At 43.6% G+C, this 19,951-nt stretch overlaps 1 protein-coding gene across 1 annotated transcript; it reads left to right on the top strand.

Annotated features, from left to right (window-relative positions):
- Nucleotides 1–1,389: 1,389 nt before the first annotated feature.
- Sertm1 (serine rich and transmembrane domain containing 1) lies at nucleotides 1,390–19,301 on the top strand. The gene is made up of 3 exons (XM_051157167.1): nucleotides 1,390–1,629; nucleotides 2,128–2,306; nucleotides 18,773–19,301. The coding sequence occupies exon 3, from the start codon at nucleotides 18,961–18,963 to the stop codon at nucleotides 19,282–19,284; it is 324 nt and encodes a 107-aa protein (XP_051013124.1). The 5' UTR covers nucleotides 1,390–1,629; nucleotides 2,128–2,306; nucleotides 18,773–18,960; the 3' UTR covers nucleotides 19,285–19,301.
- Nucleotides 19,302–19,951: the final 650 nt, after the last annotated feature.

Raw genomic sequence — 19,951 nt, 5'->3', positions numbered from 1 at the left:
GACAAAGGAGCCAACCAGCACAGTGATAGAAGTTGTGACTGAATTCATGCAAGCGGCAAAGGTACAAATGGTCGTGGTTTACCAGCCAGGCACGGTGGCACACACCAGTCAGCATGAGATGGAAGAATGATAGTTTTGAGGTTGCCCTGGGCTACACAGTGGGTTCCAGACCAGCCTGGGTTATATAGTGAGACCTAGTCTCAAAAGCAAGCAAACAAACACAAAATAGGTGAGCTTTGGAGTGCAAATGTTGGAAGAGAGTCTTCTTTGAGCTTCCTCTTTTGACAATACAGCTCACTCAGTCCTCTTGCATCTCATGGATTTATTTTAAATGAGATTGAGTCTCATGTAGACAAGACTGCCCTGGGACTGGTAGGCAGCTAAAGGGGACCTTGAACTCTCTCCACCTTTGGAGTGTTGTAATTACAAGCATGTACCACCAGGCTGAGTGGAATCCAGACTCTTGTGACGCTATGCGAGTACTCCACCGGCTGAGCCCATGGACGGCCCAACTCATGAAGCCCACGCAGACCCATGTAGACTCACATGCCCTGGAGAAGAAAGAGAGACACGCAGAGTAGCCTTTACTCACAATGGCACCTCAGAGTTAAGCCCCTGCCTGGAAAAGCAATGAATATAGGTAGAAGAAGTGTGACCCAGGAGCTGGGCACGGGTGAATAGCGGAGTGTGCACATGGCCATAGAGATTTCAGCAGCAGCCTGGTGATCTGTTGATTTGCTTTCCGGTAAAAGAAAAATGGATCTCCGGGTAAAAACCCATGGATTAAAAGTAACCAATACTTCCCAGAGTTCTGTGCTTCACACCGCATAGACCAAGGAACCAAGTGGGTCCTTGAATGAGTGAAAAGAACCCAAGACGCCAAAGGAACCAAGCTTCTCATCTCAACTAAATATCTAAAGAAGCCCAGGCGCCCATTCCAGAATTCCTTTATGTGACTGTGACAGTTATCCGTGGAGAGTTTTATGATTACCTGTGTGACTAGCTGTCATAGAAACCGCCTATTCGTTCATTAGATGGTTTGTCAGAGGACTGAGAGGATGTTAAAGGGAAAGGCTGAACGAGGGAGGGGGAGATCTGAGGTGAAATTCGTCATAGGAGGTGATGTCCATTGCAGCTCACCTTTTGGAGAGCGGGTAGTGCACAGGACTCATAAAGATGTAGAGAAACTTTGACAGGAAGAAGATACTTTCCCCTGTGCCTAAGAGAAACCTCATCCCCACCACATATCCCTACAAAAGTTCACCCCACCACACCTGCCTTCTCCAGTTGGGGCTTCCAGAGCAAACGCCCCCACATCCTTCAACCGTGAAGTAAGCTCCTCCCTCTTCCGAACCGAGTGCTGTCCTAGTGCCTGAGTGCCTAGGCTGCCGGGGCGGCAGGGAGTGGGCTCGGCTCTAAGCCATTGGTCGCTTGGCCCAGGAGGGCGGAGGGATGCCGCAGAGCCCGGGTACAGCCTGCTAGGTACCCACTCCCACTGCGCCTGCCGCCGGTGCTCTCTGCTGGCTCTCCGCGCCCCCGCGCGGTGCATTCCCTGGGACAGCGGTGCGGGCGCACGTCGCCAAGACAAGGACCGCCGCCCCACCCCAACGCCAGAGTCCAGATCAGCAAGTCAGTGAGCCCGGGCACAGGAGTAGGGTACTGAGAGGAATCGGGCGCGGAGCAATGGCAGTGGACCGGTCCCCAGAAAAGGCTGCCGGACGGCCTGCCTAGGGCAGTAATGGGGTCCCTTAGCTTTGGGATTCTTCTTTCAGATTCTCCAGGGACTACTTGTAATTTGGCTCTTTGCTATGGAATGCCTCTCGAATCTTTCCCTGTCTTAGCTGAACGTATCCTTGAGATCCCTAAGGAGGCCCTGAAGCCCAGCTCTGAAGGGGTCTCAGGGCGATTCAGCCCGCTATAGCTGGATCCACCAAGGGCCGGGCAGGCAATGTCCTTGGCTATGGGATGACCCTGCTGGTTCCCGAGGCCAGGGAGTCAGGAAAGTCTGGCCTTCAGTCCGCCGCTGCAAAGCCTTATTCCTCTGCTGACAGTTTACACTTTGTAGTGCGTTTCTGGTGCCCTTTGTGTGGGTTTTGCGGTGTGTGAGAGCTTTTCTTTATTTCTTAGGGTTCTTCCTGGGGAGTCGCCACGCTCACATTGGCGGCTGGCGTTGCTCTGGGCTGTTTCTTGCTGTGTTTCTTTTGGGTCTTCTCGCCTGTCTTCGGGTGACTGCAAATTCGGATAAGTTTTTCCCGCTGAACACTTGGGTTCCTCAGCGGAGCTTTCTTTGCTCCCCTCAGAACCGGGTAAGTAATGTATCCTAAACCCTTCGCTTTCCCGTGAGACTGCCTTTCAGTCCTGTGCCTTCCAGGCAAGTGGGGGAGGAGGGGGTGCGCAGATTATGGGCAAATGTTTGAGTTCTCGTTAAGACGGAATGATAAGCAGTGGACCCTCCTCCTGAGAGCAGAGAGACACTTTCATTCGCAGAAACGTCTCGTTGAAGCCCAGGTTTGTGGACTGTGCTGTGCCTGTGCGCTTTGAGCGACCAGATGTCTGATCCTGCCCGCTTGCTTGGATTTGGTATCAGGTTCCGGAGACTGGGTCTGTTTCTTAATGTTTCCCCATTTTCTCTGCTGGTTCACTTTCCTGGGGAGAATGTTCTGCTGAAACACCTCAATTTGGTAGGTTTTGTCTAGCAGTCCGATGTTTAGATGAAGGTCAAAGCCATTGTATTAGATATGGCACCTCTTGCACTTAGTTACCTAGAGCAGGTGAATGGACTGCCCGCCCTGTCCTGAAGTGCACTCAGGAATGACTCCTAAATATGATTGTTCTAGAGTGCTTTTTGCTTTCTACTCTTCCTATTCATTGTACAGAGAACAGGAAAGAGGTAAGATTGTTGAGTCTTTTCTTAAAATACTTGCTTTTTATGCCCACCTACTGCCCAATACATCATCCTTAAAACTGTATTTTAAATAATATTTCCTTGTCTTAGTTGGCCAACTAGATCATAAATAAGATTACTTTGTGAACTATCTCACAGAAGGTCTTATATATTGGTCTGACTGGCTGTGCTTCGTTTCTGCTGGACATACACAGGAGAGGCAACCTTTAAGGAGAACAAGTTGAGACACTTGTTGGTGAAGTTGCCCAGTGGGACTACAACCCGATCACCTTGAAATGCTGGGCTAAGTGGAGATGGAGAAAGACCTGCCCACTCCATCAATATTCTGGGGCCCACTGAACTCCATGAAGTGTGTAGTGCTGTTTCCATGGCATGTTTTGTTTTGTTTTGTTTTGTTTTTTTCTTTTTGTTTTTTGAGTTAGAAGGGGCAAGGTTTATTTCTCATCTTATTCCCCTGCCCCCCTCCCCAAAAAGTTCTTTGAAAACCTGCTCAGAGCACACTCATGCTTATCACCGAAGAAACTTGGTGTAAGGTAAGCTGGGCTCCTTCTCTTTTGCTCTTGGTCAGTTCAGCTTACCAGATTTTACTAGATGTTTGTGAGGTCCATGAGTGACTCTGATGTTAAGAGATAACAGCTGTGCTATTGTACATGGCACTAGTGGATGCATCTGCAGGCTTTCTGAGTTCCTTTTCCTATCTTCCTTTATCTTACGTAACGAGGCGGTTGAGGCATGATGAAGATGGTTGGTCATCATGATTAACTGTATGAGTGAGTCAGTCACAGGGTAACCTGGGAGTTATCATTCATTATAAAAGTCAAAGATGGGCCGATCCCAAGTAAAATTCTTCCATTCGGCCTCATTTCCATCAGCAGTGATTTGGGGTTCACTTGATAATAGCTCTAACCCCATTCCTCTCCCTAGCATTCCTGCTTTATACAGTGATTTTTTTTTTACATTTAACTTATTATCAGGAAGAAGTGAAAGGAGTGGATCGTATTGTGTTATCGCACCATTGTATTAATATGAGGTATCACAGGCCCAAATTTCGCTAGCTTTTATTATTGTTCATAATGAAAGATAAAGGAAAAATAACAAAGCAAAAAATAAAATAAAATAAAAAGAAAAGAAAAATCCAACAAAGATCCTCAAGCTGTAAGTGCATGAACAGGCACAATATGTACATGGGAAGCCCAGACAGGCTTAGTTCTGGGTGAGCATATACAGCTTATCCTTGATTTAAATTCAAGAAGTCTATCCGGGCATCCGCTGGCCATTCCAGATGAAGGGTGGCATGACGCAGAGTCAGAGTCCGTGCTCCTGAGCTCTGACTCTGACGTTTGACATGTGATCACAGGGTTGACATTCTGAGGCCAGCTGTCACCTGACACCAGAATTCCCTCCTCAGGAATTCCCTGACCATGCTCGGGCTCACACTTCGAATCCAGTTTATCATTTAACCAGGCTTGGCAGTGAGAAGCATGAGAGAGAGAGAGAGAGAGAGAGAGAGAGAGAGAGAGAGAGAGAGAGAGAGAGAGAGAGAGACAGAGAGACAGAGAGAGACAGAGAGAGAGAGACAGAGAGAGAGAGAAAGAGAGAGAGACAGAGAGAGAGAGAGAGAGAGAGAGAGAGAGAGAGAGAGAGAGAGAGAGAGAGGCTGACTGATTCCTACCATCCAAGAAACCACATACACATTAACTGCATCCCTGGTTTGAAATGGCACAGTGCAGCCCAAAACAAGGCAAGCATGGCAGAGGTCTGAATTCTTCTCAGGAATTGAACATGCCATGGACAGATCCAAGTTCTTAGCTGTTAAATTCCCATCTACTGTGTTATGTTAAGATAGAAAGTCAGTTCGAGTTAAAGTATATACTGTGGGGCTGGTTGTTTGAGATTAATATTATTGTTGACAAACATGAAAGGCTCTGATAAATATCAGCCCGTAATAATTAGTAAAGGTATCACTTAAGGTAAAAGCAGAATTTGACTTCTGATAGGAAACAAAGGGAGAGGTGGCTATAATCACCAACCTTGAAATCAGAAAGAAAGGCTGATGCCTACAGTAGAACATTAACTCCAATACTAGCTCCAATTCACACTGTGAGATATAAACTTTACAAGCATATCCATTTCTTCCTCAACTGTCTTTAATGGTTGACAAGATAAGTCTCAGACTTGCTAGTCACTAACACACACACAAACACACACACACACACACACACACACACACACACACACCACACAACTGGTTGTAAAGATGTATGTGCAGCTCTTACTCTGTATCTCAAAACTTAATTTTACTTCTACAAATAAATTCCTTATAAAACGTAGGGGAAGTTCATGCATATTCTGAGCACTTGCCATTCTGAGTAACTATGATTTTATACAGGATTATTTATTCATTCAGTAGATATTTCCTTAGCTTGTAAAAAATAGAATAAGGACTGCCTCTCCAAGAAGCTTCCAGTTTCTTTCTTATTTTATTCTTTCATTCATGCAACGGTCCAGCAAATACTCATTGATCATGTACAGGTGTGCTCTGTGCTGGTCTGTGAATAGCAAGGTAGGTCCTTTGATCTGGGGATTCAGGGTCTGCCAAGGCATACGGACACGTAGATATAACTGGTATACTGAAATGTGTAAGTGCTTATGGAGAATATGCAGACCGTAGCTTGAGAATACAGAGCAGGGAGCCAGAAATTTGCATGGAAACAGTAGGTGGATATTATGAGATTAAGCATAAGTGCTGAAAATGTAACCGAGGAGTTTAGAGTCGTTTGGTATGCCCGGAGCATCATTCTTAGATGTAATGGGGGTGGGGGGGGGGAGATTATGTAGGAATAGTAGCCTATGACTAGATAGCAAAGAATATATAATATATGGCAAATCATGCCTTTTTTGATTTTTAGTCAAGATGGTGTATGAAACGTGTGCACAAGAAAGTGATCTTTTTCCTGACACAGCAGGAAACTCATATGAACTCACAGATGCCGTGACGGAATGCACAAGACCTGTACAAGCTCAAGCCAGACAAAATCCTAGCACAAAGGCAGGAAGTGAGCACAAAGCCTCACCCCACCTAAGAAGTATCTGCAAAGGATAGCTGCTGGGAGAGGGAAACTCCGATTTCTTCAATGGAGTGACACTGGGTGGACCAACCACACTCAGGGCAGAGTATTTGGCTAACACAAAATGAACTCTATGGTTTTTGTTTTGGTTTTTTGTTTTTTTTTTTGTTTTTTTTTTTTTTTTTAGTGTCTTTTTTTTTTTTTTCAAAGAGAAGGAACATAGCATTGAATGAGTTGTGGGGGCGGATCTGGAAGGAGTTGAGGGATGGGAAAGAATATAATAAAAATATACTGGATGAAATTTTCAAACAGTAAGTAAGAAAGGAGAATAAATGTGCGTGATCGTATACACATGATGATAGTATTTATCCTTTCCTGTATGACTGTTTGTTGAATGAATGCTGGAAAGTACTGCTTTTCAGAACCCAAAGCAATAGTTTTAATTTGTATGGTGGTCTGGGTTTGCTTTTTTTTTTTTTTTAAACTTTAAGCTATTTTTAATGTCATTCTTGCCTGTCACCTATTCCCCTAGAAATCATTTGTCCCTGTTGGTTTTTCTTCTACTCTAGCAGCTTCCTCACACTTCAGTTCAAGAGGGATTGTACTTTTGGCAATATTTGCTAGTAGGATATTACATTAATTATTAATTTACAAAGTCTTCGTGAACACATCACACATATAACATACGGCTGCTATTCAGAAGCAGCCTTCTTCAAAGTCATGTTCTTGGAGGCCCATCCTAAAATCTGCTGTCACAGTAGAGTGAGGTGTTGTATTCGTCATCAAAAATGAATTATGTGGCAAACAGGCAGCTCACAATAAGTGTTTATCCACTGTTGATGTTAAGTGCCAATGGCATTAGCAAGTGCTAACGGGATGTGTTATGGTCAGTCAGGGACTCTTGCGTAGTCACTGCCACAGAGAAAAGGGGTGTGGAGGCTCTTACTCTGGTCGTGTTTCCTGTCATGACACATGTTACAATTTCAACATTTTTTTTAGACCCAAACAAGTGATATGGTGGCCACCCTAAATTCAGGCAGCGCAGGAACACTGCAATAAACATACAGGGACAGGTAACTGGAGCGTTCCCTCACTGGTGATTCCAGATCTCAAAGGATCCCTCTCCCATTCTCAGCCTCCTGAAGAAAAGAAATATGATGATAGAACTTGAAGACATAGGGAGGTAGATATAGATTCCAACCCCGCCTCTCAGTACATGGGTGACTTGTAACATCTTTTTATAAAAGGTATGTTAGTAGTAACTGCCTCAAAGAGTCGCAAAGATGAAAAGACACACATGAACAATCTCCCTCTCTCCCTCACACCCTGTACTCTTCCCTCTTTCTCTCCCTCTCTCCCAGAGCTAGTACATGTTGCTTACCAGCAAATCCATGTGCTGCTGTTTTCTCACTGGCTTGCCTAGCTCCACTTCCTCTTACAGACTTCCCCCATCTTCCCCTCTCTTCCCCTCTCTTCCCATCATGTGCTGGAAGCGGCCCTTCCACACACCCAGCCTCTTTCCTCTACTTCATAGCATTCTTCTGCATAATATGTCTTTACATGTCAGATCACAGCATTGAAATAAGAAAGAAAAAAGAACAGGTAATTGTGGTTAAATGTAACTTTGGCCAAGACCTTGTTGTGTGTGATTCATAAGGCAATGAACCTGTAGAAAAGGGTATTCATTATTTCCTCTCTTGAACCATATTTGTTTATATTTTAGGAGAACATATAACTATTTTGCATAGGTCACCCATGCAGTAGTCTGTTTTCTACAAATAATTCTCAGTTATTTTTCAATTTTGCCTTCTTAGATGTCAAAGGTAAAGTACATTCTTAGGAAAGTGAGCCAACACTTGGGTTTTACTTCCATATTGCATTTGGCAGAGTCTGGTCTTGAGTTATTATCTAAAATGACAACAAGCTGCTGGGGGCTTGAGTTCCTCCCACACTCTACAGACAGCCTGGCATCATTTGGTTAAGTGTTACAAGGAATATGCTGATATTTTCTTTATAACCCAGATTTTGAGTTCACTCTGGAGAGAGGAGAGGAGAGAGAGAGAGAGAGAGAGAGAGAGAGAGAGAGAGAGAGAGAGAGAGAGAGAGACAGACAGACAGACAGACAGACAGACAGACAGAGACAGAGACAGAGAGAAGAGACAGAGACAGAGAGAAGAGACAGAGACAGAGACAGGCAGAGAGACACACAGAGAGAATATAGACTATAAATACAGACAAGTTCTACTACTCTGTTTTACACAAAAGGTGAGCAGGACCTCAGAAGTCCCATGTGGGACACATCTCCCTAGTGAAGAACCCAGCATCCTTTAGTCCCTGCCTTTCTGGTCTACATAGAGATCCAGGCAAAAGAATATCCATCTCATTGCAGGGATGATGACATTTGTCATTGATATCTCAAATCCAACTTGTCTAGCCTTCGTCATTTCAGGGTACCTTTCTGCACCTTTGTGTGACCAGTGATGACCAGGAGGCACCCTTCTCAAATATATGCTCCCAAGTGTTATATTTACAGCTGTGTCTTGAGTTGACTAGATTCGGTTTATTAATCATATTCTGGCCTCTGGTTTCAAAGAATTCTGACCCTGAACCATAGAGGACATTGTAGGGTGATGTTTGTCCTCTTACCAGATTGGAGAACTTACCCAAACCTGGATGATCCAGGCGATGGGATTGTGATTATTTCTTAAATCAGGGCTCCAATGTTCAATTACTTATTTTATTTAAATAATTTATTCAGATTACATCTCATTTGTTATCTTCTCACTTGTATCTTTCCATTCCCCCTCCCTCCCTCTTTCACCCTATTCCCCTCCTAGGTCTGTGACAGAAGGGGCCCTCCTCCCCCACCATATGATCACTGCCTATCAGGAGTGGTTTGATTTGTAAAACTTGCTGTTTGCAGCCTGTGAGTTTTCTTCTGCTGCCTAGGTAACGGCTTGGTTTCTGTCTAGCTTATCTTCTACTGTTATTTCTCAGGTCTCTACTTTGAACCTGAACCTTAGTAGCTATTCTTCTTGGAGTCCACCTGCTCTGTAGGACTAGGATGCTTCCATGGTGCTACATTAGATTGGGTATTTAAGCTATAGAAGGGATATCTGTGGCTGCTTCTGAAGATGACAGATGATAACAGAGACAGACCTGGACTCTTTGGTTCAGGGGACCCACAAGACATTCAATTCAGTGGATAGTAATGGGAGTGAATTCATGAGTGAGGCTCACTGGTTTCTGGCTCTTTGACAGGATTCTCTTTACCAAAGACTGACCAGCAATTGCTTACTGCAGATGCCTGTGAGGTAGGGGACAGCATGAGCTAATGGTAGCGCAAAGAGTTGAACTTTTTGATGCTCACTGAAACATTATGCTTCTATCCCTATATATCTTTAGAAGTTCCTAACATTTGGGCTGAATTCTAGCTTATTATTCTAAGCATATTTTTTTAATCTTTCCAAAAAAAAATTCATGAAAACTTGCAAGAGTCCTAACAGCAAACACCCATAGATCAGGTTAGAGAAGCCAGTTTTTTAAAAGCCATTGACACATTTAATCTATCATATTTTATGCATGTGAACATGTATGCACTTTTGTATTACTTGAAGATTACCTACTAATATAGCTATCTATTTCGATATAATATTCCTAAGAATACTTTCTTATACTACATTTGGAAATTTACTATTGATGTAATCTATGTAATATATAGTCTTTATTCAAATTCCCCAGGTTGAGCCATCTTATATGTTTAGTCCAGGTTGGCCTTGAGCTTATAATGCCCCTGCCCAACTCTACATAGTGTGGGGATTACAGATATCTTGGATCTTTAATGCCCTTTATAACAAAGCTTTTTTTTTTTAATTTATCTAAGACCCATCAAGAATTCCACATTACATTAAGAATGAGTGAACTGTTCAGTGGCCATACATTCTGTATGATAAATGTTGAGATCTTGGTCTTTCTCTCTTTCCTATCAGTAGCCAGATGGAATAAAGCGTGCCACATGATCAAAACTGAATGCTTCCCAAAACTTAGCTGTTGCAAGCTGGCAATTAATAAGCATTATTCTTCTTAAAAGCCTCATCACACTTTGAGTGTCAGCCACAGAGGACTGGAAGAATGAGGGAGTTTATTTGGCCAAAACTATCTGAATCCTTGGCTGATACCCAGGTAACATGTGCAGTTTGTATAATATATAATCAACTAAGGTCTATTGTAGCTGCATTACAAGAGATGATAGTTCATTAATTCAAGTAAATGTTATATCTAAGTTCTAAATATACTTGAATCAAAGATTCTGTGAGCCTGAATCCCTATTACAGAGAAATGCAAGACACATACCATTTATACACCACTGTGATGCTTTAATACGTTGTCTGAGGCTCCGCTTTAAACAAATGCAGAGACATATTTGTAAAGACATGGGTATGAAAAGTGGCCTGGTTAATTATTTTGCTAATGCTGAAGCTCTCTCAAGGCAACCTGTGTCATCACCTGGTTTTCAGTGTATCCTTATGTGTGGATTTTTATGGATCAATTATGGGTTTTAGTCTGTACTTACTGTTATGAGCCAAACTAGAAAAGTAGATATATTAGATAATTTGCATCCTTTTCTTCTCTGTGCCTCAATTATCAAGATACTTTATGTGGACATAAATTTGGAATCTTGGTTAGAATGACTGAACTGCTCTGTGGCCATACAGTCTGTATACTGGGAACACATACACACATGCCCACGCACACTCAGATAACAATAACAAACATTTATGGGATTACATACAAACAGAAATGAATTTAATAAATATTCATTAAAGCAAATATCTTAGCCGGGACACATATGGGAAATGGAGGGAAATGGAGTGAAGAATGGAAGGGAGAGGGGGCTGAGATCGCAGTAAGCCATGACCTGAAAAGCATGCCTGTGTGGAAGGAGGGAGTTAGCAATGGAGGCAGAGGGAGGGGTAGCGCGGGCAGGCAGTGAGTCCCGGGTGGGACACACCTCCCTAGTGCTTCTTCTCAGCAGCCCACAGCTGCCTCCTTCTGAGAGATCTGCTTAGGTTCAGAGTGGGCTAATCAGCAGATGTAGAAACATTAGTTTTCCAAGATCTTCCCTGTCCCCCTAGAGCCCTGTAGGGGTCACACAAAGGCTTCCAAAACAGAAGGATACCTAGCATCGCTGTGTAGATAATTTAAGAAGTTATTTCAATCTCAGAGATTTGTGGCAGCTAAAAACTGTAGAAGAACTTTTTTTTCTAGATATTACACTAGATAAGGAAATGTTCCAAGTGTACCTTCAAAGGAAAAACATATGTTGAAAAGAAATTATTTTACAGTTGTGGCTACTTGCCCAGGACTTGCACAGGTAGGGGAGAGGAGCTCTGGGCCTAACCCCTTCCTGAGGAGCTATTGGCAGCTAATAGATGCTGAGGGAGTGGGCAACCATTCTCCTTGGAGGATGTGGCCACTGGTGGGTTTCCCATGATGCAGTGGGTGGCCTCACACTCATGCACCTAGTGGACAAGTACTGATTGGATTTCATGGGTTATCAAAAGGAAAAGGAAGACATGAAGTTGAGAGGGGACACGTTGGTGGAGATACTGGGGAAGATGAGGAAGGATGAAGGCAGAAATGATAATATTTCATTGTATACATGTATGAAATTCCTAAAGAATAAAAATTATTATAGAATTATTTTAACTGAAGTGGTACACAATAAGAAAAGACAGAGCCTCCTTCCACCTCTAGCACAGCATGGCTTAATGTGACTTCTTTTTTTAAAAAATTTCAGATTTTGTAAAGGTGTGCAATACCTTCTGTATGTTAATGCTGTAGTTTAAGCAATTTTAGCATCTTTAATTTTTGTGAACACACCTCTAAAAACCTGGAAATGACCAGAGTTGGGTATAGAGAGGAAACAGAACAGAAACCCCTTACTAAAATGGTTATAACATCTTGAAAGGCAACCTTCACTTTGACCATCTTTCTCCCTCAGATTTTCCACAGTTTTGCCATTTCCACCCCGCTTGTTTTTTTTGTTTTTTCAAATAATCCCTGTAGCTGTGACCTTTCCTCCCACTCCCAGAAGTGACGTCCATCACTCACATACTTCTCAACCAGCTTAGGCTTCATTTGACCTTGAAGTCACTGCTTTTCTCACTTGGATGGAGACCAGTCACTCCATGCAAGGTGAGCCCACTCACAAGCGTGGGAAATTTCCTTCTTGATCTTTTCTCAAACACACGAAATAATAAAAAATGCTATGCCTGGGATTATCTTCCTGAAGACCTCACTTTTTAAGATTTATTTATTTATTATTTTTGTACAGTAAGTATTCTGCCCACATGTGTGCCTGCACACCAGAAGTGGGTGCCAGATCTCATTCTATATGGTTGTGGACCACCATGTGGTTGCTGGGAATTGAGCTCAGGACCTTTGAAAGAACAGACAGTGTTCTTAACCTCTGAGCCATCTTTCCAGGCCAGGACCTCATTTTTTAATCTAAGCAATTGATTACTTAAATTACCCATCCATCTTATCCTAGGGGTCTAGTATTTGGAAAGGATTAGTCTTGCCAAAGCAGTAATTTAGACATAAAATCTTTTCATGGAGCATAAATACACTAAAATCTTTTTGAGAGTAATAGTTTTATTTTCTCCCCCCAAACGCTGTTATATAAATGCAGAAGACTTATGCCTAAATGATTTTTGAGAATGCATAAGATAGAAAGTTAAATTATATTCCCTTGGTAATGCTTTCATGTTTTATAACACCTCTGAATCAATTCTGCTTTGGATATCAAAAGTATATATTTTTATATTACAGCTTAAATGAACAATCAATTTCTAAAGTACTTAGGACAAAATCCATTGTCTAACAAAGTAGTATTGATCTTATTATTCATTTATTTATTTAATAACCATTTTTAGTGTGTGTGTGTGTGTGTGTGTGTGTGTGTGTGTGTGTGTGTGTGTGTGCTTACACATGAGTACAGTATCTGGGGAGGCTAGAGGTGTTAGTTCCCCTGGAAATGTAACAGGCAGTGGTGAGCCACCTGGCATGGGTGCTAGGAGCCAAACTCAGATTCTCAGCCAGACTAACACATGCTCTTAACCCCTGAGCCACCTCTCCAGCCTCCACATGTATTTGCTTGCTCACTCACTCATTTCTGAGTAAATGTCAGAGTGATTCTGAAAAGACTTTGGGTAGATAAGAGATTCGGTGGGGAGCAGATGCTGAAGATGGGTTGGACCCAGATCCCTAGGGCTGATTTGAAACATAAGTCCCTGACACAGAGCTTTCCCTTTGATGTCACTAAAGCACAAGGAGGACGTGTTCCGATCATTCGTTTGAATTGAGAAGGTGCAGGACTGCGCACCTTAAGTTTTCACTGTACTCTATCCAGTAGGGACCCACGAATTCCAGGGCAGTGTGCAGAATTTCCAATCCCTTCTCATGAGGTGTTCCTCTAGCTCAGTGGTCCTCAACCTTCTTAATGCTGTGCTGTCCCTTGACTACAGTTCCTCATGTTGTGGTGAACCCCAACCATAAATGTTTTTGTTGCTACTTCATGGCTGATAGCTCCGTGGTGCAGTCTATTTCCTTAGCTGGGTTTTTATTTTTATTGGACAGATACAACGAATCACGATGAGAGTTACTGCAGAATTTCACACGCACACTGTTCTGATAAGTGAGAACACTTCTCAAGGGGGAGAATATGTGGATAGCGGAGGAGTCGGCTTTCAGTAAGCGTAGCTCATCACATAGTAAACTTTACTTGGATGCCTGCAGGCCTAGGTCCATGGTCTCCATTAGATGCGAGTAAGGATTTTCACTGAGGAGGAGAATTATGGTCAGGACCAATCCCCACTCCCATCTCACACAACCTAAAGGCCAAGGCAAAGAAAAAGCATCAGAGAGAAGCTAAGTACTAAAGGAGTGAAGGAATGGCTGAAAGGCAAGGTCTTATATAATGTATCCTTTTTTTCCCCTAATAAGCCAAAGACAGCATTAGTCAGATGGAGTAAATTCTCCTCCAGACTCTGGTTGTTCCTAATGTCCTACAGAGAAAGGTCACTGACACATCACCTGAAACCAACTCTGCTACAGTATTTAATTTTACATCTGCTCAGGAGTATGTCACTCACAGGAGATCCTTATCACACAGGCTTAGATTTCTAATGCCTTGGGAGGATCCCCTTTTGGTATGACACAGCAGGACCCGATACTGATGGGATGTTGACGTAACTCTGTTGATCATAATAGCTAAGTGACATTTTAAGGAATAACTACAATGACACAATGTAGCTTGTCCCTGTTTTCTACAAGAACAAACCTTTAAATACTTATTATCCACATAGAAATCTGAATAGCAGCCTCAGAGCCCCAACACTCCTGTACCACGGTGGAGGTTGACAGGCAGGCTGCGTTTCATAGATCTCTGTGTTAGAATTCAGGGCCACGTCAAGCCTCTGTGCATGTGCCACCTCTCCTCCACGGATCTCACAGTGTGTGGTGTGAGAGAACTCTGAGATGAGGATCTGGCCAATTCTTCTTTTCAGAAGGGATACAGGGATGAAAAGGCACACTACAGCTCAGTTCTTCAAACCCATCTCCATCCCATGGGCATGGAGGTGTATGCCATCTCTCAGGAGCTAAGGCAGGGAAACTGGAAATTCAAAGTTAGCCTGAGAAGTACAGTGAGCCTCTGTATCTATAGATCAAGAAAAAAATTAAACTTACAATCTTTATAACCACTTCATGGGAATAAAAGCATGCACTGTCTGTGAGAGGCTGGGCATAGTGTCAAGCGAGTAAACAAATTTTGTCTTGTCTGTGCTGTCCTGCCTCCACCCCCATACCCCTGGGCTTGTGGAGAGAGGTGGCCTTCCCCACCTTGCTCACTTTAGTAGGTCACTGCCTTTAGTATGTTTCTTCCCAGGACAAGTTTTTAGTCCAAGAAAAAAAGAAATAATTGGCTGACCATGGACTATCTTATTTTCCTTCTTTTAAAAAAAATCTGCTGTCTGAGAATGGCTTTGAAAAAAAATCAAAATCTGTGTGAATCTAAGTATGACTTGAGGTAAGAGGCTGCTGTTGCTGCCCCAAGACAGGTCAAAGCTATGCATTTGAGATGAAGTCACCTTCTTCTTTGCCTTAGCCTCATCTGTTGGAGGGAGCCAGGAAGTGTCATCCTAAACACTCTCCTGTGACTTCTTTTCCACAGTGCCAGCTGTCATGACATTCAACAACGTCGGGCTTGGTTATCGCCAGCTTTACACATTCACCACTGGGTAAGACATTTGCCAGAGAGAAAAAGGATCCTTCAGTCTTTCAAAACTCCAATAGGGAAACGAGAATTGATGTTACGAAATTAAAGTAAATCTCCAACAATGCATATTATCAATTGTTTCAGGATAGAATAATGAAATCAAATTTGGGGTGCTGTCATTTTACATTAAGAAACAATATCGAAATGACACTCAGTTGAAAGGTGGCTTTCAAAGCAGAAGATTTTTCACTGCAAAACTGAATAAAGGCATAGACTTTTCTGCTTTATTTTTCACCACTGTCCTAAAGCCACATAGGAGATCAGGTGTTTTACACACAGCTTCTTAGTGTTGTCTGTGAACTGTTTCAGAGACAGCTACAGCTTCCAAGGAAGAATGTGACCTCCAGGAAGTAAAAATGTCCTCTCAGGACAGGTACCCTGAAAAGAGAGACCTTTGTTACAACAGCGTCTGTAGACAATTATCAGCCTTGCCACTGGCAGCCTGGGACCACGGTAACATTGGCTGTGCTTCCAGCCACTGCATTAAAAAATGATACTACTTTGAGCGGCAGAAAAGGCAGCTTGAGGAAAACCAGCCAATTCTAGATAAACCTGTGACTTTTATGTCAGACCTGTGACATTGGCAGAGACTGGAAAATCATCTGTGTAGGCCTGTCAAAGGGACTTCCCACTTACTGGAAAGGTCTGTGTTTGTTTGTTTGTTTGTTCACTTTCCCTGGGGTGATTATGGAAAGGGAACCAACTTAACACAGGCCTACTAGGAGCGGTAGGAAGATGATCACCATGGCACAAACAGGAAACTCATCTGTCAAGACTAGCCCTGAGCCAGGTATATTGGCACAGTTCTTTCATCCCAGCACTCATGACGCTGAGGCAGAAGGATGGAAAGTTTGAGGCCAGCCCAACCATACACAAGACCCCAGCTCAAAACAAAACAACCCTGAGCTGAAGGCTTGCCCAGAGCGGGTGGCAGCTAGGAACTGATTAGTCAAGTCTTGACGTTTGTCTTTTCCGTCCACTCGTGAGGAAACTAAGAATACAGATCAAGCATGACTCTGGGTGCTTCTCTCTAATGATAGCTACACAATAGTAAACTTTAGTGTCTTTGCACCTCAGTTTCTCATCTGTAAAGTGGGTGCCATCCTTACCCTACCAACCCTGGAAAGCACTTTGGGGAATAGAGGGTGTCCAGTCCTTACCTTCTTTTGCTCATTCTAGAAAAGGAGTGTCGTACAGGCCTTCCTGACAGAACAACAGAAGAATGAAGAGCAGGTGCTAAGAGGTGGGGCTTCCCAGAAGCCTGAAGCTAGGCCTTCCCTTCTACCTAGGACTCTTGCTCTTGTCAAATCAGCTAGCACCGACGCATGTCCTGTTTGCTCAGCTGGACTTTGGTTGTGCCAGGACATCTAGGGTACTTTTCTGCTGTAGTCTACCAGTATTCTATCCTAAGTTTATATTCTTGTATCACGTTGCCTCTGAGACCCTTCCTGATCTAACCAGAAGTGAATGGCTGGGAACACATAAGTGCAGTGGAAAGACTGGGTGTTGCCAACAATTGGTATGACACATTTTGTACTCCCACTGCGATTCCTATTATTATTTCTATTTTTTTTCCAAAGATTGTTAGGTGCCTGGAGCAGCTGAATAGAATTAAAAATCACCTGGCAAAGCAGAATGAGAGGTGGAAGTCTAATTCTTGTAGGAACTAGTAAAGCATTGCTCCTAGCCCACTGTGAGGCGCTCAGCAAGACTCTCGGTAAAGCCAGACAGGGACCAGGCCTGCATGAGGTGCCTCCCACCCAGGAATCTCCTACCCTCGCCACAGCAGCAAGTGCCACCCACTCAAAGCTTCAGCCACTTAATTAGATTTGGAGAATGGAAGAAAGGGGGTGTTCTCAGGTAAAATGCTGGGCAGTGTTTAGAAGGGAGAGCCGGGGCGGAGTGGATGTCATCTTTTCACCACACTGAAGAGAGATGTAGAAACTTACAGGAAAATGGCTTCATGCCAGAAGGAGCTAGGGAGAAACTCTTTAATGGACCTGAAGCAAGTTCTGGAATTTTCTACCTGGAGGGATATTCTTTCTTACAGCTATCTATGTCCCTCACAAAGTGAAGAAACTTTCTTTGTGCCAGAGTAACAGGAAAGCACTCAATTTCCATACTTCTTAGAAAACACACACACACACACACAGACAGAAGCGCGCGCGCACACGCAAATGCACAAACAGGCACGCACATCACTGGGCCCATTTAGTGCTTCTTTTATGCACATGTGTTTAGGGTTGAACATCTGGAATTGGGTAACTCAGAGAGTTCTCAACAGTGGAGAGGACTTACTTCCCTCAGCAGCCATGGATTGCCTGTATCTCTTCATCTAGGGTCTTGGCCTCCTGAGCTTTCCCCATCCACATCAGCAAGTCAACTGGTGCTGTCATTTTGCGTGTTTTGTTGATGGCTCATGCGTGCAGCTTTCCTGTCATCTATAGAAGACAGTGCCTCACAACAGACGGCCTTGTCCTCTGCCTCTGCTTCCGTTCCGTGATGTTCCTGGACCTTCGGTTCAAGGGTTTCACTGTAGAAGTAGCAGCTCTGACTGCGCACCCTTGGCCACTTATTCTTTGACTTTTGCCCAGTTTATGGATCGCTGTGGTAACCTCCAATGGAAACCTTCTTAAGAAAACCCCATGACTGTTTCCTTGCAGTCTAACGAAGCTAGCATGCTCCTTGTCTGTATTACGTATTAGTTCACGTTAGGAATTTCAATCCCCTTCAGACTTTTAGTCAACTGATAGCAACCTAAGCGTGATGCTGAAAATTCCTTTTTCCCTGAAAGTTAGGGTTCAAGTGGAAACGTAAGGAATGATGGGACATTTGAGTCTCAGACTAAGGCTCTTGCCAGCAAACCCTGTACCTTCTCCATCATTTGGAGGGAATCCAGCCTCTTCTAAGTTATGTAAAGTCCTTTTATTCAACCTGTAAAGTATAAAAAACAAATTACCCTTAAAGAAGAGAAACACATTAGAATGGTCCCCGGTCACATGGCAATAGAATTTTGTCAATAAATCAAAACGGATACAGAGCACACAGTGGGTCCTGTGTTGGTCAGATGTGGACGCAGCCTATGCGGGGTTGATTTCTGTGGAGGAGAGATGACTTTTGCATCTGAACTTCGTGTTCTCATCTCAGAGAACCCACCTGGAGTATCTGCTAGAGTCACAGTGGGATACATCAGATGTATGTTTTTCTTTTTATTTTCTCGTTAGTTCCTTGGAGAAACCTAGCATCTCGGATACTGTGAAGGGAGCATCAAAGCTCATTTTTATAGATCATTTATAATAAAAAGACAAATATTTCTCATCCCTTGGGAAATTGTTTCATTGTTCTCCCTCCCTGGTGGGTTTCATAATTAAGCCTTACTTAAAGGAAAGGTAAAAATTAGATTACAGGTGTGTTGTTTCCTGACATGCACACTGAGCTCCGCCTTTGTTGTTTCTGCAGGCTCTGTGGAGGATTGATCCCTGCCTCTGCCTTTGTTTGAAAACCCAGACATCTTTGTTGTGCTGATGTTCAGCCTGTGACAGCTGTGGCTGCTGTCATGAAGAGGTCATGCCAATTTCATCACTCCTAAGTGCCGCGTGAAACTCCAGCTTCTGAGTGCGCCTGCTCGCCCTCCCCTCTTCGCAGAGATGTCTGAGGCTGACTCTTCATCTGGGTTTGCTGGAAGTGTGGAGAATGGGACTTTCCTGGAGCTGTTTCCCACGTCACTCTCCACATCGGTGGACCCATCCTCGGGTCACCTGTCCAATGTCTACATCTATGTGTCCATATTCCTCAGCCTCCTGGCTTTCCTGCTTCTGCTGTTAATCATTGCTCTCCAAAGGCTGAAAAACATCATCTCCTCCAGTTCCTCCTACCCGGAGTATCCAAGCGATGCTGGGAGTTCATTCACCAATTTAGAAGTATGCAGCATCTCCTCTCAGAGATCTACTTTTTCAAACCTCTCATCATGAAGAAAATGGAAGAGTAGTCCAAGCAAGAGTAGCTTGAAAGTGTTGCTTCATGAAAAAATGACTATTTGGGTAGATCAAGGTTTCTCCATTTTTTTTTCTGCTCAGCATGTTTGCCATTTGTGAGAACAGGAGCCAGTGCTGGCAGAAATGCATGTAAACTCTGAGGTGTGAGATTCCACAGAAAGTTCTTGGCCCACCTGGAGGCTGCTCGGCACTGTGTTGGAAGCCACAGACTCAACTGAGAGGACTGCAAGGGATGCTGGGAAAAGAGTCTTTGGCTCTGACTCTCCTACAAAGACCTGGAACTAACCGAGCCTGCAGAAACTGGAAAAATCAAGTTTAGACTATTTAGAAGATATTTTCTGTATTTAAAAGATAAAGCGGAGACAGGAGAGAGGGTGGGAGATCCAACTCCAACTTAGACCTAACATTTCCAAAAGGAGGTGAAAATAGGCTAAATGTTTTTATTTCATTTCCCCTCAGCAAATGTCACACATGATGAGCAGAAGTCATTTGGGAATGGGCCGGGGGAGTTGAAAGCTTCAGTGGCACCCGGAAAGGGTGTCGTGATGCGAGTTGCACCGTGTCTCTACTCCCGGATTTTCTCTTGGCTCATGTCATGATGCTCTCTGGCTATGGTATCCTCTGTGACAGTCGCTGCTGCTAT

Source organism: Acomys russatus, chromosome 15, assembly GCF_903995435.1.
Source record: "Acomys russatus chromosome 15, mAcoRus1.1, whole genome shotgun sequence".
Classification (NCBI taxonomy): Eukaryota; Metazoa; Chordata; class Mammalia; order Rodentia; family Muridae; genus Acomys; species Acomys russatus.
Note: the sequence above shows the minus strand (reverse complement) of the source record. Positions and strands in the feature narration are given on the sequence as shown.